The sequence below is a fragment of the Odocoileus virginianus genome, chromosome 8 (assembly GCF_023699985.2).
Source record: "Odocoileus virginianus isolate 20LAN1187 ecotype Illinois chromosome 8, Ovbor_1.2, whole genome shotgun sequence".
Classification (NCBI taxonomy): Eukaryota; Metazoa; Chordata; class Mammalia; order Artiodactyla; family Cervidae; genus Odocoileus; species Odocoileus virginianus.
The window spans coordinates 25,334,074-25,359,909 of NC_069681.1; the positions used below are offsets into that span (position 1 = coordinate 25,334,074).

General features: G+C 54.4%; 1 protein-coding gene across 5 annotated transcripts in view; it reads right to left on the reverse strand.

Moving 5' to 3' along the window:
• The window catches only part of ARHGEF7 (Rho guanine nucleotide exchange factor 7), a 107,407-nt gene continuing 81,571 nt past the window's right edge, over positions 1-25,836 (reverse strand). For 4 of the 5 annotated variants that reach the window (XM_070471398.1, XM_070471397.1, XM_070471400.1 and 1 more), the window contains 13 exons: positions 24,381-24,519; positions 23,643-23,702; positions 22,812-22,958; positions 22,037-22,123; positions 19,568-19,646; positions 19,260-19,399; positions 17,063-17,287; positions 15,288-15,381; positions 13,740-13,829; positions 10,978-11,154; positions 3,486-3,585; positions 3,235-3,289; positions 1-2,269 (listed from right to left, as the gene is read on the reverse strand). In XM_070471398.1, coding sequence (XP_070327499.1) covers positions 2,147-2,269; positions 3,235-3,289; positions 3,486-3,585; positions 10,978-11,154; positions 13,740-13,829; positions 15,288-15,381; positions 17,063-17,287; positions 19,260-19,399; positions 19,568-19,646; positions 22,037-22,123; positions 22,812-22,958; positions 23,643-23,702; positions 24,381-24,519 — 1,516 coding nt within the window. In that variant the 3' untranslated portion in view covers positions 1-2,146. The remainder of the gene's footprint in view (positions 2,270-3,234; positions 3,290-3,485; positions 3,586-10,977; positions 11,155-13,739; positions 13,830-15,287; positions 15,382-17,062; positions 17,288-19,259; positions 19,400-19,567; positions 19,647-22,036; positions 22,124-22,811; positions 22,959-23,642; positions 23,703-24,380; positions 24,520-25,836) is intronic. The other variant, XM_070471399.1, reaches the window with a different exon arrangement.

The window sequence follows — 25,836 nt, forward strand, 5'->3', positions numbered from 1 at the left end:
AGACAATAAAGTGACATGTTTATAACATAAGAAAAATAGTCAGTTTAATAATTACAACCACAGAGCGTGAGTAGTCAAGACCAGGACACCGGGGTGCGGGGGGCGTGGGGGGGCGTTTGTGGAGGACCCCCACGGCTGTGAACGGGGGCCCGCGGGGAGTCCCCGACAATGGTTCAACCTGCCGCAGAGCACACCTCCCGGCCGCGGATAGCTCCGGTACGTCCCCTCCCACCCGGGCCAGGTCGTCGCTCCGTCTCCTCGTCTGTGGAAGGCGGGGCAGAGGCGACTCCAGCAGGCAGACGGCCCCTTCCTGACGTCCCCTGGGAGCCCAAGCCCCTCGAAAGTCCCCCGGAGACACGGGGGCAGTCCACTGACACCAGGGCGGGTCTGTAGGAAGAACCGCTCAGATGCATCGTATCTGCTCCCGGGAAAGCTTAGTAAAAACCCTGGGACCAGGGAAGGACACGTCACGCAAGCATGTCGACGGCCACCCCTGGGGAGGAGGCGCGGTGAGAAGACAGGATGTGCGCCCCCTCGATGCTCAAGTCAACAGTTAAGGCAGGTTCTGGGGGCGCCCCGTCGGGGTGTGGGAGGCAAGACCGCCCGCCACAAAGTGCTGGAGAGTCAGGCGATGACTAGTTCCTGAGTTAGAATTTGCTCGAGACAGCAAACTTCAGTGCACGGATTGGATTGTTTCCCACTGCGAGGTCTCACGGGTCACCAAAGGGCCTGCTGTGAAAACAGGCCTCACCAAACACTGCAAGGCCATCGTTTCCAGCCCCACCAGCAACGAAGAAAGCAAAACGCTGAGCACAGGAAGGCGGCAATTCCCGTTACAAGGTCAGGCGTCCTCACGGTGGTCAAGGCCCGGATGCCCCCGGGAGCGCAGGAGGCTGAGGGCGCGGCCGTGGGCGGGACCGGGCATCCAGACCAGCTGCTCCAGCTCGGGGGCGTCCGGCCGATGCAGACAGAGGCGCAGGCCACAGTCGTGTCTGACACCATGCGGGCATTTCCAAGACGCCCCTGATTCAGGGGCTGGGGTTTGGGCTTTTAAAGACATGATGCTTGTCCTCTATGAGTTCATCTCCCTTTACAAACGACCTCTTCAGAACAGCGGGGCGCAGGAGCAGGTCCCGTGAGCCGGCTGGACCCCAGGCCCCCTCCTCCAGGCCCTGGCCATCTGGACTCGGTGTGGGGTGGGGTGGGGGGCCCGGTCGTAAGTCCTACTCCTTGGGGAGTCTCAGGCGTGTTCTATTGCTTGATTCGTGCAGACACTGCCTCCTCAGCGAGCACGGAAGGCCTGCCCGCGCCCGACAGGATGGCAGGTTTTGGAGCCAGAGCAGCCTCAGGCAGAGAGCCCGCCTGCGCCCGGCAGAGCGTCCTCACAGGCTGCAGTGACGTGCAATAAATAACACACTTTATTTACAGGCTTCAGGGAGCTCACGCCTTCGGGGAGGACGGGACAGTGCACCTGGCCGAGTTCCCAGGTCAACCCCAGCCAGGCACCCTCCGCCACGCACGTGCTCACACAAGGCGGGCGTGCGCACACCCGTCATGGGGCCCTCTGGCAGCAGACGCGGCTCCCGGGTTCACCCCGAGTGCTGCACGTGGCCTGCGACCCCGCTCGACCAGGAGACTGGGGGAGCGGGGGAGATGGGTCCCTGCAGGTCTAAGCAGGTGAGCCGCAGGCAGACACCGTGGGAGGTGTTTCTGGAGCGCGGCGGCAGAGCAGGCACCCCCAGAAACAGCTGTGGGTCTGCAGCCTCCGGTCCCCACGAGCAGTGAGCACACGCCCCAGGGCGCGGGAGCAGGGAGGTGAGCGAGAGGGGGACTGCAGCCCAGCAGTCAGCCCAGACAGAAACCCCGCCGTGTGCGTCCAGAACAGGGATTTACAGGGAACACACACGTAACACTGACACGTGCTCACTCGGAGCCCATGAGTCCAGATGCCGTCACCGCACTTACTGCGGAACGAGGTACTGGGTGTGGGGGGACGCGGTCTGGGCTCGGCCTGGAGCTCACGGCCGCCCGGCTGCAGTCTCCACGCACAGCCCCGCCTGCAGCCTGAGCGCCAGGGGCGGGGGTCGTGGGGCTCCGGCTCAGGCTCAGTCTCGGAAGCGGTCTTGACGGAGCACCAGGACGCCCCTCAGAGGTTTGTCTCATCCCAGGCAGGGTCATTCATGTTCTTGAGCACCTTCCTCACCAGCTTCTCCAGGTCTTTGCGGGCTCTCTGCTCCTCCTCCAGGGACTTCTTCATCTTCTTGTTGTCCTGCGGGAGAGGCAGACCGCAGGGGGTTAACAGCCATTGGCACCAAAGGGGCCCCCTCCCCGAGGAGACGGGGCTGCACTGAAGGGGTCCGCCCTGCATGGCGGCCAGGGGCGCGACTGACGGGACCCCCGAGGGTCTCAGACGCAGGGTTGCTCCTGGCGCCAGGACAACCCACAGACAGAGCAGGCCCGGCACTCCACTTACGACTATGAACCAGAGAATCTACAAAACACAGCGTGAGAGTGGCCGAAAGGAATGGGCCAGGGCTCACATCCCTCCTGCTCTCCCGCACCTGCGACAGTCTTCACAGCGCTAAGAAGGGGCACAGAGACGGGGAGTCAGGGGCCCCCTACCGCAGTCAATGCCAGCATGGCAGTGAGTCAGGGGCCCCGTCACCCCCCACCGCGGTCCATGTCAGCGCGGCCCCTGGACAGGCAGAGCGGCAGGCGGCTGGCTGAGGGCAGCTGTGGGTGCGTGGCTGGTGCCCTGCCGTCCGTCCAGCCCAGGCCAGCCGCGAGCTGCGTCTCACACACGGAAGCCACTGACACAAACGATGCAGCTCATACAAGTCTGCTCGGGGAGGCAGCCCAGTCTAACTGGCTTTTTGATAGGTCTTCTCAAGAACCAGGACCACATGCTATACCGGAGTGACAGAGAACAGTCCCTGTTGGCACCTAACGAGACATCTGACCAGAAGCAACTTCAGGTGTTTTCACAATTGTTCCGGGAGAAGCTGAGACGTCTGATGACACCCAGACAGGGCAGTGGAGAGTACGCCTGGCAAGTCGCCTTGGACGCACTTCCTGCCTCTCACATTCAGGCCCACTGCCGACCTGCTGCAGGTCCGGACCCCGAGGGGCGGCTCCTGTTCTGGCCTATGGTGCTCGCGGACACCGGCTTCAGGTCTGACACCGTGGTTTCCTCATCGGCCCCATTCAAACGATTACAGGCAGATGACAACTCACCTGTCGTAACTCCTGAACTTCATCTTTTAGAGCGTACACGGTGTCGACGAGACTCCTAGACAGAGAGGGGGGCACCCTGAACAAGGATCGCGAGCACCCTACTTCACCCCACGCCCGCTGCCCGCCCTGCCCGCGCCCACCCGCCCCGCGCACCCAGCTCCGGGAAGGCCCGATTCCACGCACGGGGTGTGGACCTCAGCCAGGAAGCCCTCCCCGCCACAGACACTTAAAAACACTGAAACACAGCTTACTTTTCTTCTATCACTGTCTGACCATTACTTTTAGTCTCTTCAACTATAATTTTCTCTTCTTCTGGAAGCAAAACTTGCGGAGCAGATTCTTTGCGTGAACCTGTCATCATTAAAAGAAAAAAAAGAAACCCACAGGTAAATACCACGGCAGAACTAAAAGAACTTGACTATACAACACTACTTAATTATTAATAATAAATTCCAGGTGTTAATTCCAGTATGTTAAGAAATACATCCTCTAGATAAAATGGGGATGGGTAACCTTTACCAACTTCCTCTCCCTCTGCAGACTGTAGCCAAGTCTTCTTCAAGCCCATAGCATGACAGGGGAAAGGAAATGTTAGCCTTTTTTTTTTGCAATTTATTGAGCTTCAGTTTATGAATCTGGATTATTGATCTTTTAAAAATTTTCAACACGTAGTAAGTTGAAGATTCTGACCATGTATTTTGGGAGGAAATAATCAAACTTCTGGGGGATACTCAAATCAACCAAATTTTGTGCCATTTTATTCCAGGAATCTTAGAACAGAACCATCAGATCATGCAGAAGATATATTCCAATATTTATCATGTCAGTCAACTGGTCCTTAAAACATTTAACTCCAGAGCAACAGCTTAAAGTGTTACAGCACATGGTTAAGAAAAAGTTTATTACTGATCCTCTTATGAAAATAGTATTTACATTCCCTGGAATATAAACATTTTTCCAAAAGGAGGAACACTGTTTACAATATTAGAGGAATATTTATGTCATTTAACCAAGACCCAGCACAAAAGCTTACCCAGGACAGTGGCCAGAGAAACCGTTACTGCAGAACAGGTCTTCAGAAATTAACAAGAATCAAATCTCATTTAAGGGTGCAAGGAAGAAAATCACCTTTTAAAGAGTTACGCAGCACTAACGTGTATCATTCCTAGTTTTGAAAAATGACATCAGATGTACATCTGAGGAGGGACGTGACCCGCCGCAGAGCCCCTGCTAGTGGTTACTGCGATAGACGCAGCTTTTTCTCCAATACAATCCACACACTCTAACCACGGAGATGGCACTTCGGCTCGCCCGACCTCGTCTTCTCGGCTTCACCCTCGGTTCACCTTCCCAAAGATCCGTCACACTGGACGAGGGCCCTGGGCATCCTCATGTGGCGGGAGCGTTTGGCACGACACACGCTCTCAGGACGGGACTTAGCGGTTCCACCAGCATCTCACTGCAGCTCAGCCTCCTCTGAGCAGAGCAGGGCTTGTGGTGGCTGTCGACGCTGCTGACATGGGGCTCCCATGATGCTCCTGACGTGGGGACCGAGCACCCCCTTTACTCCCAGGGCGGCTGGCGACAGGGAGGAGGGTCTGGTTCACCGGGCCGGGTCCCCCTGCTGGCCGCCGTGTGGGCGTCTGTGAAGCCCCGCTCCAGCCCCGTCCTGCAGGTGGGAAGGCCGTCTACACCCCAGTGCTGGGCCTGAGAGGGAGGAGGCCGCCCGGCCCAGAGAGGGACAGCACCACGTTACAGCGCCAGCGTCTGGACAGACGAGTTTCCTCTACCAGCCAAGGCACCACGTCGGTGTGTCCTGGGACGTAGGTGTTATAACCACGGGGACTGCTCGGAGCCCTGCCAGAGCACGTCTGTACGTGAACTTGTCAGCTGCTGTTTCACGGACGACCTTCCACCAGTGACCTGGTGCTCACACCGAGATGCGGGTCCTGGGGTGACAGCTCCAAGGCTGCAGGGTGCAGGGGGCAGGCAGCGCCCAGCTCGCACCCCACCCGGCACGGTGACCGACCTGCAGGCTTTTCAGACAGAAGGCGATGTCCTCCAAGCCCTGGGCCCGGGGAGGGACACATCCTGAAAGGCTCTGTCCTGCCGACGGTGATGACCGGCTCCAGGGGCTGTGTGCGGGGCTGTGGCCATGCTGTCTTCCAGGCCTTTCTCAGCACACGCTTCTGGGAGGTCTGGGCCACGTGGGGAAGCACCGCTTAGGGAGGAAACGCGCACGGGCAACACGACTGGGAGGCACAGGGCCACCGGGTTAAGAATCTGGAGGTCCAGGAAGCGCCCGGACTTCCGACACCAACACTAGCGTTGGCCATGCTCCTACTGGGAGGAGGGAGTGCGTGCTATTTTCCCTGAAAACAGACAAGCATTCCTAAGGCCTCCGCTGTGCGGACCACATGTCAGGGGGTGAAGGGCTCTCCTTCCCTGTAAAGAGAAGCATGCGGGTGACTCGGGGCCCCGGCGCCCCCAGGGTCCCCACTGTTACCTGCTCTGCCCTGGAAGCTAAGCTGGGTGCAAGGCAGGCCAAGGGCCACCGGGGTGGGCAGGTCATGGGTGGCATGTAACACGACGTTTCTTCACCCCAACTAATGAGCTAATGAGACCACAGGCTAAACATGTTTTTTCATGAAAGTGCTTTAGGAAGATTAAATTCTATGTTTATTTCTCCTCAATTATTTTTGCATCTTCTAGCTTCCTAGGCAACCTATTTACATTGCGCTTACAGCAATGAATTCTTCAAATAATACACAGGATAGAATCGCGGGGGGCGGGGGCAGTGGTGTCCACTCTGGGAGCAGGGGTGTGCAGGGACTGGGGCTGCGGGTCTTGGTAAACTCAGGCCTGACACCAAAACTCGGAGCCTCAAGTCCATCTGCCGTAAAAAGAGAACAAGACCAACCGCCTCTGCAGACCTGTTCTGGGTGTTAACTCAGAGGTCACTTTGATTAGTATCTTCTGCCAATGAATTCGTAACTATACACCCCACAATGTGAGGTGACTGTGAAACCTGATCCAAGAGCTGCATGTGCAAGGACACCGTTCTCATCTCAGCAAATACACTGAAAGCGCGCGAGAGAAGGCTACATGACGGACAGGAAGTGCCAACTGCTGGATTCCTGAAACATGCCGACATGAAAAATGCCACTGAGGATGTGCTGGTGAGCCAGGAGGCTTATCAGTGAAAATTATTCATTGGCCTGCACAGAACTCCACAGGCTGCCTAGCTTCAGCGTACTTTTGTGAAACAACTGAAAAAAAACTGCAAGTCTTTCAGCAAAACAACAAAGGAATATTCTCCTGCCAGTATTATAAGTAAGTCGACTATTTCTATAAGAACAAAGTTCTAGAAAGTAGGTAGATTTAACAAGCTCTCTCCGAGATCAGTTTAGTACTTTTAAAGGCATCACAGCAAATCTTCTCTGAATTAGTTAAGCTGGAAAAAGAATTCAATAGCAGAACCTCCGAAGACCGCTGTCACTTTGAAATCCTCTACTGAGAGGGGCCAAGACAGGTGTGAGTGTTCACAAGGCACCAGCACACACAGGATCTGTGTCTCCCCAACTCTGTGCTCAACACGAAGCTCTGTGTTTCCAGGAGACCACTGGGATTCTGCAGCACGTCATTTTGGAAAACGCTGAGAGCTGTAGCCACTTCCTGGAGGGTCACAGTGCTTAAGATTTCCAGCAAAAATACCCATTTAACCTGAATTCAGCACCTAAATCTGAGTGCTGAACACCTTCTCCATCATCAGGAGGAACATTTTGCAGCGTTCTGGCAAATGATCTGAGGAGTGCGAACCAGCACACGACCCGCACGTGTCTGTGAACACGCACACAAGCACCGCGCGGCTGACGTGCGCGTGTCTGTGAACACGCACACAAGCACCGCGCGGCTGACCCGCACGTGTCTGTGAACACGCACACAAGCACCGCGCGGCTGACCCGCGCGTGTCTGTGAACACGCACACAAGCACCGCGTGGCACGTGTCTGTGAACACGCACACAAGCACCCCGCGGCTGTTGTCTGTCCTCAGGGCGAACCCAGCCCACGCCCGCTGACAAGCAGTGCGGCCAGCAGGGGTCGCTCTGCGCCCTCCGCTGGGGATGGAGCAGGCGCTGGGGACCCCTGGAGCTCAGTGTGGGAACACAGATAGGTGCAGCGCCCCCACCTCGTGGACAGAGGGCTTGCCCGGACAGCAAGGAGACGGCCTCGACCCAGGGCGAGGTCAAGGCTGGCAGGCCAGCCCCTGGGGGCACCCCCGATGGCCTGCAGCTCCCAACCCAGGGGATGCGCGGTGCGTGTGGGTCCGGGATGAGGGTTGGCCTGCCTGGAGACCCTGAAGACCCTATGTGTAGGTCTTTCAGAAGGGAACGTCCGCTTCTCCGGCCAGCGGTGGAGTACCTTGACAGCACAATTCAGGTGACCTTAACTCACAGAAACTGAAGTAACTTTCAGCATGAAACAAAATGTTAACATTTTAAAAAATATACTTAGGAAGATCTCTCCAGTAGGCCACTCTGTTATTTCTGGCTGTGATAGGATTTCAATCATTTTTCTTAGGAAAAAACAAAACAAAAACACAGGCCCCTCTTCAGAGAAGGATGTACACCTGGTCATCATCTGCATCCTGCCCTGGTCCCCTACCTCCACAGGCACTTCTTTTCCTCCCATTCTGCTTTTTCGAGTCAGCTCGACATGCACCCTACAAATAAAAACTAAAACCTGAGACCTTAGTCACCAGAAAATAAACACTGAATGGTGGGCTTTTTTCCATTTATGCCCACCCCTGACTCCACCAAAAGAGGAAAGAGAGAGCTCTTCTTTCTGAAGACAAACCTCCCAGTGAGCGAAAACTTCTTTAAAAAAAGAATTAGAGGGAAACAGATGCAATAAACATGTGCAGAGTCGTCTTGCATCATCTAGAACATATTTAACCTAAGACAGTGCGGGCTTTGCCACTGAGGCAGGCACAGGGCGCCCCACTGCCCCGCCGTCCTGCGGAAGACGCTAGCTCCCAACAGCCACATCACAGTCAACTGCAGACTCTGCTCCCCCGACCCCAGCCCCCACCAGGTGACAGATAGTAAAAGCCAGAGGCTAGCAAATGCAAAATTTATTTCAACTGTACATAACAGATGTCTTTTTTTGAATATAAAACAAACACTTCATTGCCATATGCAGCCACAAACAGGAATATGCATACTGTACAGTACAATGCAACATCCAGGTACACAGCCGACTGAGTCCAGAACGGCAGGCGCCCACGGAAAATGGCTTTCCCGTTCACAGATTAAAAGCACAATACGCAGACTTTTTTCAAGGTCTTCACCACTATATACACATCCCTGTGTTTTGGCAGTTTTATGCAAAACACATAATATAGCTTATAGACTTGTGGCAAGTATCAATTCAATAGGAACACCATTTGAGCCACTGGCAAAAGGGCTGGAAATGGCTTAAACCTGCCCTGCAGCTCAGAATCTTCGCCCGTCATTATAACACTAACTGTACACAGAGATATTACAGAATGGCAGAAGCACAGGTACTATTGCGGCATGACTGAAGTTCCGCAACAGTGGAAACACTGGCCGTGGCGCTCCTTCTCCTCGGCCCCATGAGAATGGCTGTCAAGCCAGTGGTACGAATACTTCCAACTAGGTCACAAGGGCAAGAGGTGCCAGACTTCAGAACAAACCCAGACAGACAGACAACCAGGTGGTCATTCTGTAGTGATCTTAGTCAGAATCAACAGAAAATCATTGTCAAAATGACTTTAATTGGCACAAAGAGGAATTATGGGAAAACAGGAAAACTTTGGTGTTTGGAATACCAATGTCAGGACAACCCAGATGATATTTGGTGTTCAAGAGAAACCCAGGTGCACACAGCACATGGCCCAAAAACCCACATGCACCAACGCCCGGCCCAGCACACTCAGTCTCTGAGCATAAAGACCCTGCACTGTGAGAACCTGGAAAGCTGTGACATCACCTGATGTGACCTGAAGTGAAACAGACGCTTCTGAATGCACTGCATGACATGAAGCATATGAGCCTCACAGTGACCGTATTCCTCCCATAACCCCACCTGCTACTTGGCTGAATGTATATAAAGCCCTCTCCCCAACGGGCGAACACTGGGCTCCGACTAACTCTAAAAGACTGCTCCTCAACTTTCTTATTTACACTAACTGATACAAAAATATGAACTCTCCAGGTGGCATGAGCAGTTCAGCAGACACCTGGGGACTGACGGACGTGTGTGACTCCTGGTTTCCTAACGAGCCCCGGCCCGGGGCACTGGCCCTCCAGCACAGCGCCTTCCGGGACCCCGGGAGGGCCGCGGGGACCAGCGCCGTGCACAGCTGGACCAGCTCCCCGGGCACACAGCTGCTCTGTGCAAACGAGCTCAGAACCCTGCACACCTGGTGCTGGAGGAGGCGGGGCGCTGGGAGCACAGGGCTGGGCCACCCACACGGAGGGAAGACGCCGCCCCCGACTGTTACGGCATCTCGCTTTCTGAGGCCAGCTTCGCGGTGTCCCTAACGCATAGCTGAGTGTGAGGGGGAGGGGCCCCACCCCCCCGAGCAGCGTGGACTGTGTGTGGACTGGTGCCATGAGTGCGTGCCACGGGGCACAGTCAGTTCTTAGTGAGGCAGGAACCAGTCTGAGGGAGGGCAGTGAGGAGCTCCCACAACAAGCCCCAGGGAAGTTGGGGGCACACCCAGATCTGAGATGTTCTCATAAGCGTGTTACACGGCAACTTGGTAAACGTTTGGGGACTTGCATCACCATGACGACCAAGAGTGAGGGTGATGTTCCACCAGGGTGAAGGGAGTCCCTGCAGCTGAGAACAAGCATGTATGCCCACAGGCAGCAGGCTCCAACCTGGGAGTCGGGGCGGCCAGGCTTCCTGGGTAGGCACACAGCCTGACCTGTGCCCTCGGAGGCCAGACTTCCGCCCTGCCCTGCAGGGGCACCGGCTTGCCAAGCGCCTTCTAAGGGAAACTCCTCCAACGAACGGAAGTCTGGGGGGATGACATGCAGGTGTCTGGCCTGTGGGGAAGCGGGGCCCGGAGCCGGCCATCTGCGGGGTGTGGACGTGCCCCTCGCGCGCTGGCCCAGCCCGGAGCCCACACCCGCCGCACTGACAGAGGCTCCTCCAGGGCAGCCGAGCACTCGGCCGTCCGGTCTGGACTCAGCTCTGGAGGCACGGTTCTTCTCATCTCTCCACCTACTGGACTGCCGTGTCCCGCACACACACAATTACGTCCCTGTGTGGAAGGCCAGAGTCTCCTCCACGTCGCTTAGGTCACTTAGATCACAGACCTGTGTGGTTTCAGTATAAAATACAAAAGTGTTCATATAGCTGTATCTAAAAAGAAACAAGACAGTCGCTACGCTGAGAATAAAAAACCTAACCGTGCCACGTGGAGCTGTGAGACCACCACTGCCCGTGGGCAAAGGACCCTCGGTGTGGCTGTGCGGACACGCCACTGCTTTCAACAGTCAGTTGCTTGCGTGGACACTCCACGTGGCCAGTAAGCCCCACAAAGTACAATGGGAAACATCAGAAACGCTCCCCAAAGTTGTTAAAACATCACATAAGAGACAAGAAACCGCGAGAGAACGTCTAAGAAAAGCAGGCTGCGGACAAGCATCGTTAAGGAAAGCTGAGAGGCGCGTTAGTTCTGGTGAGAGATATATGAGCAACAGCTCTTACGAGGTGTAGAACCCATCCTGTAACTATGGGCTGTCCATATACTGTCATAGTCAGAGTCTTCCGAGAAGTCTGAAGGCTCCACACGGGACAGGCTGCTGCGACGACCCAAGGAGTCTAGACTTGACTGGTCGTCGTCAGCCAAGACGTGATTATGCATCAGGTCAGTGCCCTGCCATGCTAAGACGGGTGGGGGGGGGGGTGGGGGGGGCGGGGGGAGGGGCAGGCGGAGGGGGGACAGGCGGAGGAGGGGCAGGCGGAGGGGGGCGAGCAGGAAGACGGCAGGAAGAGCCACAACCAAAACATGAAACAAACGCAAAAGGTGACGGGAAGAGAAGGGAAAGAGAAAAGAGTGTTAAAAAACGGCAGCAACGTTCATTTCTCCTTATCTACGGCTGCGTTTCATTTACTGACTTATTAATTAGCACGACTCTTACAACAAAGCTAGATCTATGATTATTTAAATAAACCTATGTATGACAATGCCATTTCCAAACTGCTCCTTTTTAAGGTTACTGCTATTAGGCCCTCACTTACAAAATCTTTTATGAATTAAGACCACGATCACAAGAAAATTCTAAAGACATAGGACAAATAACCAATTCTGTTACACATTCAATTAACAAATAGTCTCATTTAGGACATTATTTGTAAAAGGAAACATTTATGAGGTTAATGTGGATATACTGAATGTAAAATACTTCCCAAGGATTTCTGACTTACTTCTTCAGCTACCTCTCTGCCAGACTAGAAGCCATCTTAATGATGGGGGTCTAAACTTACCTTGTCCAACTGTAATGACTGCGAGAACTTGCGACGGAGACTGGGTGACGCAGGCCCCGCCCCTGCTTCCCCACCCTGCAGAGCACGCAGGCCTCCAGCCCGGAGCCCCCACCCACAGGAGCCAGGGGAATGGGCACACGGGGAGACACGTCTGGCCGGACGCATCAAGTCTCATGCTGACCCTCCCTCGACGCGAGGGGAGCCGTGAACGGCAGCCCCGTGTCAGGGGGAGGGCAGCAGGAGGCGGCGGGCGTGGACAGGAGGGCAGCAGTCCACACTGAGGCCGTGTGGGTGATGCGGGCGTCTTGCACCCAGGTGCGCTGCACAAAGCTGAGCCTCAGGTGGGGATGTGCATGCCATGAAGACAGAGCCGGCCCGCCCGGCCCGCCCGGCCCGTCTGCAGACTCCGCAGCACGCCACCCGGCCAGCGTGGGGGACACAACTCCTGCTGTTCCTGACAACCGTGCATCAAGGCCAGTCCCAGGCCCCAGAGGGTGAGGCCGTAACGTCAGTTAAGAACAAAACCACTGTGCTGGCCGATGTTCAGTGCTCTTCCCGCACAGCAGAAGTGGACACACAGGCAATGTGGCGAGACCTACACAGTCCAGGCCTGTCCCCCCGGGGAAGAAACGAGGCCCACACAAAAACACAAAGCTCACGTCACTAGGTCTGTTCACCTGAGATGGCCAAGCTCAAGTTTCACTTCATACAGCTGAAGTTGAGTAATTTTTTAAAAATCTCAAACTCAAAACCCAAAAACTACAGGCACATACGGCCTATTACCCAAAATGCAGTCTCAAATAGGAAACCGTCCTGTCCTCAGGGACAATGGTCTGCGCTCACAGCCTACAGCCCCATCACCTGCAGACTCTCGCCACGCGCTCACCCGGCTCTTCCTCACCTGCTCTGAGCACCGGTCATGACAGACAGGCGTTCTCACCAGACGGGGTGCAGACCAGCTGTCCCAACATCATGGGCGGGACATGTCAAGAATGAGCCAGAAAGAAGGTTCCGAATCATCTGCAGCTGTACCCAGGGCTAATCCTGTTGGCTCTAGCCTCACACCTGCAGTCACCTTGAGCAAAAGCTAAGTTAAAGCACTTGACTATTCCTTTTTCCACCTTTTCTTTCCAGCATTTTAACAACAGACCTGACACCGACTGGAAGCACAACGTCACACTGCAGGTGGTACAGATGCCGTGACGAGCAATTCACCAAAGTCCAGATGGAGAAGGGAGCCCAAACACAACACCTAATAAAACCCGGTTTTCATGCCAGAATTAATGTCATCCAGTCTGAGGCAGGAGAGGCTCAGCCCTGTTTCCTCCTGAACAGACCACATCCTGACTATATCCACCATGCATGCACTCCACTCTCAAATGCTCAGGAAGTTGGGGAAAAGAAAGAATTCACCTTTTTCCTGTTCACACAACAGATTAAGACTTTTTCATAGAGGACATTATAAGTAAGATGAAGGTACATTTAGAGGTATTGAAATCTACCCAGTAAACTCACTGGTGTCTACAGCAAAAATTCTAAACGCAATCATTTAAGGGGGGAGAGGGCGGGGGGGGGAGTTGCTATTAAAAAGACAACTCTTAACTCTAGGCTTGTGTTTTTGACAATAATTCTAAGAAACTCTTCCCTCAAAAAAAATTAAAAAGCCCCACTCCCACACCAGCAGTTTAAGCAGCCTGACCAACTGAACTGAGAGTGCGTTCCCGTGTCTTAGCAGAAGCCGTCCTCTCCAGGCCCCAGAGACTCCACGCCCTGGCAGCGCCCTCGACGCCAAGGTCTCCCAGCGGGGCCGTGTCACTGACCGCTCAGACCCCTTTCTCACGACTGAGGGACGTGGGCCAGGCCGCAGAAGCAGCCTCACTAGGGGCCGCGCCGAGAGCCTGCATGGGGCCCAGCCGCGTCCTTCAGGGTGTGATTTTAGGCAGAAGGAACCAGCAGTGGCAGCGGGCCCTGGCGATACTTACTTGAGTTGAGTGTCTGCCGCGTCTTGGCGCTGGTGCAGTAAGCCTCAATGACCTTCAGGATCTGGGCATCCTCCTCCAGCGCAGCCGTGCCTGCGAGGGACACACAGCCGTCACCGCCCGAGCCACCAGCACAGCCTGGCCAGCCACTCACCAGCGGTGCTGACAACTGACGCCCCCACCCCCCAACTTCATACCAGATAAACATTTCCCGATATTCACAGAATAGTTATGTTCCAAAGGACGTTTATTTTTTCTACGTATTTTTTATCTACAACATATCTGGCAAAGAGCTAAAACCCAAATATATATATATATATATATATATATATATACATATATATCTGTGTGTGTATATACACATTTATACATATATATATTTGTCTTACTAATCCATAGGAAAAAGAATATTCCCCATCCTGAACATGAAAATAGAAACAGAAACAATTCATGAGAGAACACAGAAAGAAAAATGTCCATTGTCACCAAGAAAAGATCACAAGAGAACACAGAAAAAAATGGCCATTGTCACCAAGAAGTGAAAATTAAAACTAGGGACGGTGTTTTCACATATTGCCTCAGAAAATCAGAAACCACGATTCTCCGTGTGGTTGCAGCTATCAGAAAGAACTTCCTGCACCCACACATGGGAGGCAGAGAAGACAGGAACAGCCCCTGGAAAGGCCATTTGAACCTATTTACCAAAGGCTTGCAAACAAGCGCTTCCCTGATCCACAGACTGCCACCAGAGAGTTAATCCGGGAAATTCACAGAGCACAGCCCAGAGCGTGTAGGCAGGGCTCCAGAGCTTGGCCTGAGCTGGGGCCCCTCCAGACAGGCCTCACCTGCACCTGGAGGCCGCCTGGTGGAGCACGGAGCCTGTGGAGCAGCAGTGTCTGATGGTGCTGGTGCCAGGCAGCCCTCACACCCCACATGCTTCAAACCGCTGTAGGGTTAAATTCTGCTATTGTTCTAAATGTTTCTATATGTTCTAGGATATTAGATACGTATTTTTAAAGGCTCAACTAATTTGCAAAAAATGGGAAGAATGGAGGCCTGAGCCACTTATAAGCTGAACCAAACATGCTCCGACAGCATCTCAGGGTATTAAGACGGACACGCGCAAGGCAGGCCAGGTGCACCTTCCTAAGAGTCAACATCACGCGGAGGGCTTAGGAGCCATCGCGAAACTGACCTACATGTCACCAGCTGGACCAGTCGTTTAATAGGCTTCTGTGAGAACAATGTTTAACTCCCTGCAGGATCCGCTGAGAGTCAGCGTCCACAGGGTGGGTAACGCTCACGGGGGGTGCTGCCAGTGCAGCTGCGGCTGGCACTGAGGGGGCTGCACTGCCCCGCTCTGAAGTCCTCGAGAGCGGACCCGAGGCTGGGCACTGGCTCCCCTCTGTGGCTCTGGAAAGCCCCGCCTCCATTCTCGAGGCCCCGCCTCCCCACCGAGGCTCCGCCCCCACCCTCGAGACCCCGCCTCCCCGCCCTCGAGGCCCCGCCTCCCCACCCCTGAGAGCCACGTGTGTCCTCTCAGGCGCTCACTTTTTCTCAGTGCAAACTCCTCGTCTGAGGGCTTCCGCTCTGGCTTGCGCTTGGGGAGCAGCTTCTTCATGGTCTTGGGACTCTTGCTCAGGTCCTGGGGAAGGAGAGGGAAAGGCTGGCAGACCCTGGATCCGGTGGGCGGGCACGGCTGCGGCGGAGAGGGAAGCCAGGAACACTCCAGCACCCGGCCCGCACACGCTGAGCGCGCTCTGCCAGCTGCGGAGCGCTGACATCCTCAGGCACAGGCTCTGATGGCCCTCCTCCACTGGTCCCGCCGGGGCAGGGACCACCGGGACCACGGCCAAGAAGGCGCAGTGGCCAGTGGTGCAGGGAGGGCAGCTGGCTGACGCCTGTGCAGGGAGCCACGTGCGCGGCCCACACTGGGGCAGACCCGCTGCTGCAGCCAACCAGAAAGACAGGAGGAAACTATTTCTAAAAGAAAGGCGAGGAAAAACAATTCCTTCAGGAAGGTATTCTAAGCCTCAAAGAGAAGAAAATGGAAAAGAATCAGCCCACGGGCAGGACACTGGTGCCCCCTCCGCTGGCAGACAAAGTCCCCGAGTCCGTCCCTCCGTCCACAACACGTCTGGATCCTCCGAAGGGGAAGGAGAGGAACAGCATGCACAAGCCCATGCGGCCAGCAAAGTTTTGACTGTCAAACACATACTGAACACCAATGTCAGGAAGGCTAACTTCTGCATCACTGACACATACACCACTGGTGAACCTCAAGAGGCCAACACGAGGCTGAGAACGTGAGTCGGGCTATGGGAGGGATCAGGCTGAAAAGCACCCAGAGACCAGAGCTTGCGTTCCAAAATATCTCTCCAAAATCTGTGAAAGTGAAAACTTTCAAAGCGCTTGAAAATGCAGCAGAAATCATCAGTCCCCAAAGAAGTGAACGCAGCACGTGTCCCGAGGCCAGGGGGCGGAAGGGAAGCCGGGGCAGAGTGCCCCTCTGTGGTGCTCAGTGCTGGCCTTGCTCTAGGACCACGTGCTCCATGACCAGGCAGTCTGTGTGCCCAGCACGCTGGACATGTTCACGGCCACACCCTCCAAGCCACACACCTCTCTCCTCTACCCTACTCCCCCCTCTCCTGTAATGAACCTGCAGCAGGGCTTGACCGCCCCCTGAACACTGAGCTAGGCAATGAGGGTGCCAAAATGCCCCTCTGACCCGGCACAGGGCCACCAGGAAGATACACGTCCTAAGAACCAAAGTTCACTAACAAAACCCATAAAGGATTAACTGTAATTTATGTTCTACTCGTCTATGTACCTTAAAATTCCTCCAGCAAGGATGGAGGCAGGGTCTGCCCCAGGTCCTTCGGCAATGTGGCCTCCTGGAGATGCAAACCCACGCAAAGGTGCTTCACCAGGCTAACAGGCCCCGCCCACCAAGCTCATAGTCCCACCCACCATGCTCAGAGCCACACCCACATCCCCACCCACCACGCCCACCGCACAAGCCACACCCCCACGTTCATGGCCACATCCACACCAGACACTGTAACTGACCCCAGCTCACACTCAAGCTCATGCGTGTGATCACCACACTTGTCACTTCAGTCACCGGCTTCCTCAAAGTGCAAACACTGCTCAGAACCGGCCCCTCTCCCTCTGTGATGGGCACAGAGGGGACTGCAGCTGGGGTCTCCCCAGGACTCTGGGGCCCTGGAGCACAGGAAGGGGTGACATGGGAGTGAAGGCAGAGCCTTCCCTTCTGAAGCAGCTCATCGGCCCCACGTCACAGACGCAAGCTCACTGGGGCTCACCTCCTTGTAGCAGAGGGCAGCTGAGGGCCGCAGAGGGGGTGCGGGTCGCAGGCAGCTCAGGCTCCAGGGCTTGGGGGTCTTCGGAGGCTCCAAAGGCCCCCAGTTGATGGTGGTGTGTGGAGTGCCGTGGTGGGAGGGGTGGGGCAGCGTATGGTAGGCGGGCGTCAGCGGCGCTGGCTTGCTGTCCGCGTGCTTGCTGGACGGGGTGATGGAGTGGGAGGGGAGCTGCCGGGGACAGAAGGCGAGAGCTCTGCTCGTTCACCGCCAGAGGATCCGGGACCAGCCCAGCCCCCTCCCAGCACATCAGCGCCCACTCGCTAGCGTGCATCCTGAACTTCCAGACACTCGGGTTACTGGCTGCCAGGCCGAGCACTCCCCACAACCTGCGTGGGACCTGCTGAGCTCAGGGCAGGAAGCAGCAGACTGCTGGGTCCAGATCTGGAAATCCACTGACTGCCTTTAACTGCCATGCAGTCACATTTGCAAAGAGGGCATCTCATTTAATACAGATATCAGGATTTTATAAAAGAATGGGCATCCCCTGCACTGGGAATGTGACTGGGGGAGGGTAATTATTACCTCCCCAGTGAAAGTAGGGCTTGATCCATTTTTGTTTAAAAAAAAAAAGTTTTCCTGGGACACAGTCAGGGCCATTCGTGTCAATGGTTGCTTTTATATTATAAAAGCAAAATACAATTGTAACAGAGACCGTATTTCCTAAAACCCAAAAAAATATTTACTGTCTTTTTATAGAAAAATTTTACCAATCCTTTGGGTAAAACATTTTCTCAGAAAAATCAGCTTTAATCAAGACAAAGTTATATAAATCTAACTTCTCAGAAGGATCTTATTAATGGGGTTTATACTTCTAGAAACCCCAGAAGTATTACATCACACTGACAAATAAGAAAATGTTAAACAAAATAAGTAACAATTCAAAATTAGCCGGTGACCTCAAATTAACCCAAAACAATATGGTATGATTAACAGGAGAAAAAGTTGACTTGTTCTGTGAGCTGGAAACCAAGAGTACAGTCATCATCCAGAAGAAATGAGTAACATCTGAAACACAGGCCTAGAGGGGAGCCTGGGCTAGAGCTGAGGCCGGGGCTCGAGGACAGAAGCAGTGGGCTCTGCGGTGACCACACCGCTGCCCCGGACCAGAGGCCAGGGTCCCAGCACAGGGCTACCTGAGGTGGGATGTAACAGAGGCTAGTTTCAGGCTGTTACCACATGAGTGAGAAGGCACTCCCTTCTGATGTGCACACATGTGCCCTTAGGATAAACTCAAGTCCCATGAAAGCTAAGCATCTCTAGTATACGTTTACAATATGGAAACACTGTCATGGCAGAACCATTCAAAATGATAGCTGAAGCAGATGAATGGTTTTTACCCTCAGACTGCTGAGAAATGCAGTAAGAAGCTGCACCCGTGACCAGTACACTATGCCATGGCCACCATCCCTGAGAAAAACCTTCAAGCCCAAGGACAGCGACCACAGGTGTGAACCACGTGGCAGAAGTCCCAGGAGAGACCCTCATAAGCCGGCCATGCCGTGCAGTCCGAGGTCACCGTGAGGAGGGCCCCACGTTCGTCAGTGCTCGCAGGGAAAGATGACAGGTGTTCAGATGACTCAATACCAGTATCTGAAGCAGGCAACACCAGTAAAGGCTTGCTTTAAGCACTGACACTTTGGTACTGATATATTTTGCAATGTTTAAGTATCTAAAAACTTGCAGAGCTGCTGAGCTTTTCTAAAAACAGAAAATTCAGATTTCTTAAAATGATGAGTCAAAAATTACACTTTAATGCCTTCAGCATGAATCTGGTCCTTTTTGTCATCATAAGTTTGGTTTTCATTTTTGTTTTTGATGAAACATGATAAATACAATTAAAATGCTCAGAAAACCCTTCTATGGACCAGTGGTTCTCAGGGTTTTGATTGAAACCTCCAAGGTTAGTGTTCATAGCCCACCCTGGGCAAGACAGCTACCTAACCGAGTGGCATGAACTGTGTACGTCCATGTGTGTGAATTCTTGAGAGGCAGCACAAGTAGGCCTGGCTTACAAGTGGGTTCCCTGTGAAGCGATCATGGTCCACGGGGGATGAGGACACATCTGCAGAGAGACCCAAGGCCCGGGCCATGCTCTCCTGACCTGGGGTCTGCAGTCGGGGGGCGGGACGGGGGTCCTTACGGTGTGGGACGGCACAGAGTGGGGCTTGACGGTGGGGTTCCCCGCCGACGTGACCTTCGTCTGCTTCTGCAGGTGGTCCACCCACTCATGGAGGTCCTGCTGGTTGTTGCAGGACACCAAGATCCGCTCGATCATGCTCCCTGGAAGAGACAGACACAGGCTGGCAGGGGAGGGCAGGGGCGGGAAGGGCGGCAGAGCGTGCGCACCCCGAGGAGGCCCACAGCACCTCCACGCAGCCCTCGGGGGGTCAGCGGGGCCGCTGCCTCGGCGCCCGAACAGAGAGCACCCACACAGTCTGTGCCTATCACCTGATATTTCAAACGCGTTTCTATGATTTTCACTGTCCTCAAGCTTTGTGATTGTCATTCCTGTCGTTGGTAGCTTTCCCTAAAAAAGAACCCCCCCCACAAAAAGAAACAATTAGTGCTTTTCTAGTAAAGAAGGTACCATTATTAAAGTAAATATTAAATGATTTTAGAATAGGCAGAGGAACTGTCTTCGTAAAGCAAAAACTCTCGTTTGTACCAAAAGCATGTATGATATAAAAACCTCTACCTGGAATAAGAAATCGTAATACTATAACCAGAAATGAGCCAGCAAAAAGGTACAAGGCTGCAAACCAGAACAAAAACATTTCATCTGATGAGTTATTCTAAATATAAACAGCAAGACACAAAACATCATACACTATGATTAAAAAAACTAGGGTCCACAGTGGCTATTTTAAAGGATGTTGTTTGTAGAAAAGAAGCACGGACACGCCTTAGAGGAACACAGAGGAAGTTCCACGTCTGAAGGCAAAATACAGGAAGCTGGAGCCAGAGGAGCCGTGTGAGGGCGGTGCCTGGTCGTCCGTCACCACAGCCCATCACAGCCGGGCTGGGCGCTGCACAAGACGCAGAGCGCGCACCAGCCCGCCCGCTCTGGAGACCGAGGGCGAGGAGGGAGCGGAGCCAGAACTGGGCCGCGAAGGGCCCACCTCAACTGACAGACACCAGAGCTGCAGAGACCGAGCGAGTGCTCAGGCAACGCCTCTCGGAGTCAGGGCCAGAGGCCCCTGAGGGCTGGACTCTGAGCAGGGGGCAGCAGTGAGGCTGCAGGGCACAGGACTCCTGACACCCGGGCAGAGGCCGGGGGGCCGAAAGCACCCCATGGGGCCCAGCCACCTCCGAATCCCCCTACAGGCCTCATCCAGTGCACAGGCACCAGGGCCCGCGCTCAGGAGCCTGTCCCGCAGCCGGGCGGGTGGGACGGCCCCCAGGCGGGCACTGTGTGGTCAGGTATGGACACTGCAGACGCCCTGCCAAGGGGCTGACGGTGCCGAGGTGACCAAGAGCTCGGAGCAGCCCAACAGGAAACAGCTGCGTGGCCCCGACTAGCCTGCAGCAGCAGCCACGGAGGGCAGGACGAGCTCGCTGTGGCCGGATGTGGGGCAAAGCCAGAAGTGAACACTGACATGCGTGCACTGTGGGGGTCACAGCACTCAGAGAGAAGCCCCCTGGACAGCGCACCCGGGGGGAAATGGCCATGTGGCAGCACGCTGATGCCAGCATCCTGGGGCCTGAGGCCGCCCCGGACACCACTGCAGCCCCATAGGTCACCTGCAGGGCCCTGGGTCCCGGGGTGGGGGGAACTTCGAAGCCAGGGGATGCAGCTGGAAGGGACAGTGGTCGCTTAAAGTGGCGGCGACTGGCTTGGGGAGCCAAGCAGGTACTCCCTCAGCCAGGTGCTGGCTCAACCACAGGCTTACAAATCAGGAGGCGGTCCTTTCCTAGGCTGGCCTGTGCCTATCTGCTTTCTCACGCCTAAAGTGCTCCTTTCAGAATAAGTGTGTGATGCCAACTCCTTTCTGGGCTGCAAAGTTTTTGAGCAGGTACAAGCCAGCCATGAACACACTGGACTCACAACCCACCAGAGCGCTTGTTGGGGACAAAAACAGCATGCCACGTGTGCGGAAATGCAACTCAAGAGCAAACCCAGGGTGACTTCTGTGTGAATGGCTCCTGGCGACCAGTCAGGCCTCAAAAACTTGATGGAAGGGCCGCAGCTTCAAAAACCACACAAGACCAGAGCAGTCAACTTTGCCGGAAGCCCCACTAGACACAGAGAGAATGTGCGGCACCTAATGGGCTCCCCTGGTGGTTCAGGCGGTAGGGAAGCCGCCTGCACTGCGGGGACCGGGGCTCCATCCCCGGGCTGGGGCGGCCCCTGGAGGAGGGCGAGGCAACACCACACTCTAAGCTAGCACACAGAAACAGAAGGGCTCTGCCCCTGCGCTTTCTTCTCAAATCAGCCTCATATCCTCTCGAAGAAGAACCAGAAAAACGATCAGCAGTGAAAGAGCTAAGTACACCCCCGGCGTGTGCCCGTGACTGCTACTCCAGTGGGGGCCCACAGACCAGCTCAGCTGCACGAGCGCTCCCCCTCCCAACCCCGGCCTGCGGTGCGGCCACCGGCCCGGCTGGCAGGAAAGCAGCGGAACCACCGGAGGCGACCAGCTGGCCTGCATCCAGCAGCCTGTGTCCTGGGGGTCAGCTGTGCAAACACCCGTTTCCTTCTCTTTTTGCTCTGGACTAACACAAAGATCCTAACTGGCACAGTTACAGTGAAGCACACAGACAGGAGCTGTCTGTACTGATGTGAACCTAACACTTTAGCTACAACACTATACACAGCACACGAACAGATGCATAGTATTTAATACAGAAACTCACAGTGAGCCTTAAAACAGTTCTCACGTCCACAATAAACAAATACAAACTGAAAATGTGTTTTACCTGATATATAAAACCACTCATCCGAGGACTGGCAGACAACATAAGCAAAATATTTGGAAAGAGTAGAAGATATCTCTCATTCTTTTCCTAATGTAAAAGAACAAATTCAAATAAGTGTATTAAAAACACATATTTACAATGGTGAGAACAAATATTTACATTAGGCCTTATGAAATAAGGTATCACACTTCATGCTTAGGTATTTCTTTCTACCAAATTAAATTAAATGGAAACAAAATCATGACAAATTTGTAAGACTCACAAGTAGCCCATGGAACATCTTTTTTAAAAATCTGAGTTTAGGTCTGCCATTAACTCATTAGGCAGGAGTTAGAAAAACAAATTTTTTTCTGTGGTTGAGAGAAAATGAAGCAAAGAACTTGTGAACTTTTAGTGGCAGTGGAGACCAGGTGGAACCTTCAGGCTGAAGGCGGGGAGGATAAAGCAGGGAGACGCCTCTGGCCCACTGACAGATCCTGGCACGTCCACTGTTGCCATCCCCCAATGAGCTCTGCCCAATTTACATGAAAGGCCGAGGAGCACTGTTTATATATTAAATCTCATTTGCTGCAATCGGTAAGAGAAGCCCCAGAAAGATCCTAAGTGAAGCACAAAGATGCCCAAGAATCTAAAAGGAGACTCAAGAGAAACACCGCCCACAGCAGTGAAGGAACTCGGGGAGGCGGTGTCCCCGGCAGGGGAAGCCAGCCAGGCGCAGGGGCCTTGGAGGAGGCTCCCCCAGTGAGAGAAACGCAGGGAACGCTGAAGGCAGTACCTCGCTGCCGGCACACTGGATCAGGACCTGGGACATGTAGACGACGCTGCCCAGGGTCTTGATGTCATCGCCCTCCCAGTTGCGGATGGCCTCCGTCAGGATCTGCAGCTCCAGCTCCTTCCTCTTCCGCACCTCCTGACACTGGGCCTGGGGGCACAGGAGGCGCGTCAGGGGAGACGGGCTCCCAGACCAAGCTCCGGGCTCTCCTGCTCCGGCCCTGACCTCTTCTTCAGACAGACCAGCCAGTGAGCAACGCGCTTACTTCACGAGTACGGAATCAAGTCAAGAGAGACCCACAACAACCAAGAGCTCTAGAATGAGAAATACTAGTTCAGAAAAATATAGCAAATCCTGTCGTTTTTAGAAGACGAAATGTGGACTGGACAAGAAAAAAATTCTCTGATTTTACTAGTGAGTGCCCAAAAAGACCTAGAAGAGGGAACAAAGGTGAGTTCCACTTGTGCTATAAATAAGACACATATTCCAGAAACAGTCATTAAGACAGCTTGACAGCAGATAAGAAGGAAGCCCAGCACTCCATTTCATACATCACTAGAGACACTGGGATGAGGCTAAAAACATGTTCTAAACCATTTACGTGTACTACGGCATTATGTGATACCATGTAAAAGTGAAAACACTGATCCTTCCATTTCTCTGCTGTCCACAGTGCCATAAGGCATGAAAGTTTACCAGCCGTGGAATAACTATGTTATTTACTTTTTATTTCTCGAGAATAAATCCAAATCATAGTTCACAGCTTAGTTCCTGCATTCATTTGCCATAATAATGCCTGATGGAAAAAAAACCATAACACACTCTATCACTTACTGAAAGGTTTTTGAAGGCGGTCATGGATTTCTGAATATCTTGTCTGTCTGGGTGATAATCCTTTGAATAAAAGAAACACACTGTGAGCTTTCATTGAAAAGTTTGTTCTTCGAAAGGCTCTCTCTGGAGACTGGCTTGAACCTTCCCTGCAGTCTCAGCCTGTAATCTGTCCCTTTGTCTCTGCACTAAAGGGCCTCTGCTTAGTCTCTGAGGGGGTCACGAAGCGTTGGACAGTCTTCTGGACTCTGCGTTAGAGGAGGAGGCCGGCCCACAGCCCCACCCACCCCCACCCGCCCTGATGCTCGGGCCCCAGAGGGCAGAGGGGAGCAGGGAGCAGCAGACTGCCTGCCCTCTGGGGAAGGGCTCACCACACCCTACCCAAGCCAGCAGCCTGAAGCCCAACTTCTGCCGGGCCCAAGCCTGTGTCCTGAAAATGAGATAAGTACACATAGTTGGCTGATTCTTTTCCTATTACCTCTCCATAACTTACACACTTAACACTGTACGCACATGTTCCCCATGTAACCCCTCAACACCACGACGTTTTCCAGGTACTGGAAATATCCCCGCTAGCAGCGGTTGGAGCAGACGCTGCTCCACACAGCTGGGATACGGGGAAACAACTTCAGAACCAACGAACTCCCCACGACACTCTCCCAAGTCACAGGCTGGTGGGGAAGCCCTCTCCGGGTCTGGCTCCTCACTGCTGCTCCGGCGTGGCCAGCGGGGCAGACGTACCTCCATGTGTCTCTCCAGCTCCTTGAGCAGCGCGGGGTACTTGTCCAGGCGCATGAACGGCTTGCTGAGGCCGGTGGTCAGCACGAGAATCCCTGGGCTGCTGGCGCCCTTCAGCTCCATGAACTCTCCCAGCTCCTCACTGAGTGTGCGTGGAGACAGCAGAGGTCACCGTCAGAGCCCAGGATGGCCGCGCGCCTGCCCCCAGCCCCCAGATGGCGACGCGGCGTCCACGGCCACTCAGAGGCCACAGGCTTTACAGCCTCGTGTGCTGCTTTCTTCTGAACACCAAAGGGAAGACCCCCCACAGCTCACGTCAGGGCCCTCAGCCTGAGCAAAGCCATGTGTGTGTGGCACAAACCGCCACGGCTTCCCAGCCAAGCATTCAGGAAAGCCCTGCTCAGCGAGCCACCTGCATACACAGAGGCCTGAATGTGCGCGGTCCTTGCAGGGCAAGCACAGAGCCCCGTGAGCAGGTCCTTCGAGACGGTAAAACCTGCAAGGAGACGCGTCACGATGACAACCACCTGACTCTCGGTGCTGAGCCGCCAGGCCCCGCAGCCCCTCAACAGCAGCGCCACTGTCCCTGACACGCACGCAGGCGCTGAACCTCCAAAAGCACTTCCACATCACCGTTTCACTTCACCCTCAAACCCGTGGGAGAAAGAAAGCTGTCTGCGTCTGCAGACGAGGAGGCCGAGCGTGCATTCAGAAACAAACAAGCTGCAGAGGAAGCCTCTCCCGCTCGGTCCTGCTCCCGCACCCTGCATCAGCGGCCCAGCGAGCACCTCCCCGGCCCGCGGCCCCGGGCCCAGGCCCGCCCTGGCCCGGCTCACAGGAGCACCCAGGAGGACCAGCGGGCCCAGCCCCGTCGCCCACACATCTGTGGCTCGCGTCTGTGACGGGCACTCCGCACTCCCCTCCCGGCAGCACGGGCAGATGACACCGGGGCCCCCGGGAGGGCCGCAGTCTGTGGCCCGCACTGCTGCCTGGCAGAGTCCCTCCAGACGTGGAGCAGAGGGCGCCTGGGCTGCGGGCGGGCGGCGAGGCTGCAGCGCCTCAGGGCCCCCACGGCTCCCACCGGGAGGAGCACGATAAACGAGGTCAGAGTGAACGCGAAACCGTGAAGCCCGGCCCACGGGCCGCCTCACGCCACCCCCCCAATGGCACTAAGACTGAAGTTTGGCTCCTTTAAATACGATCCAACTGGGGCCTTTGCTGCCACAAGAAAAATAACAAAAAAAGTCTCTGTGGGTCATTCCTGATATTTTAGTATTATATGAAACTTCATAACTATAGTTATGGCAGACAATAATTAATAAAACTAAGCAGATTATTCTTATTACCCATCCATCTACACCCAAAATTCCCTACAACTAAAAATTTACATGTAATTTTTGCAAGCAAAAGTAACTTCTTTTAATATCCATATGACAGTCATAAAATGCCAGACATGTAC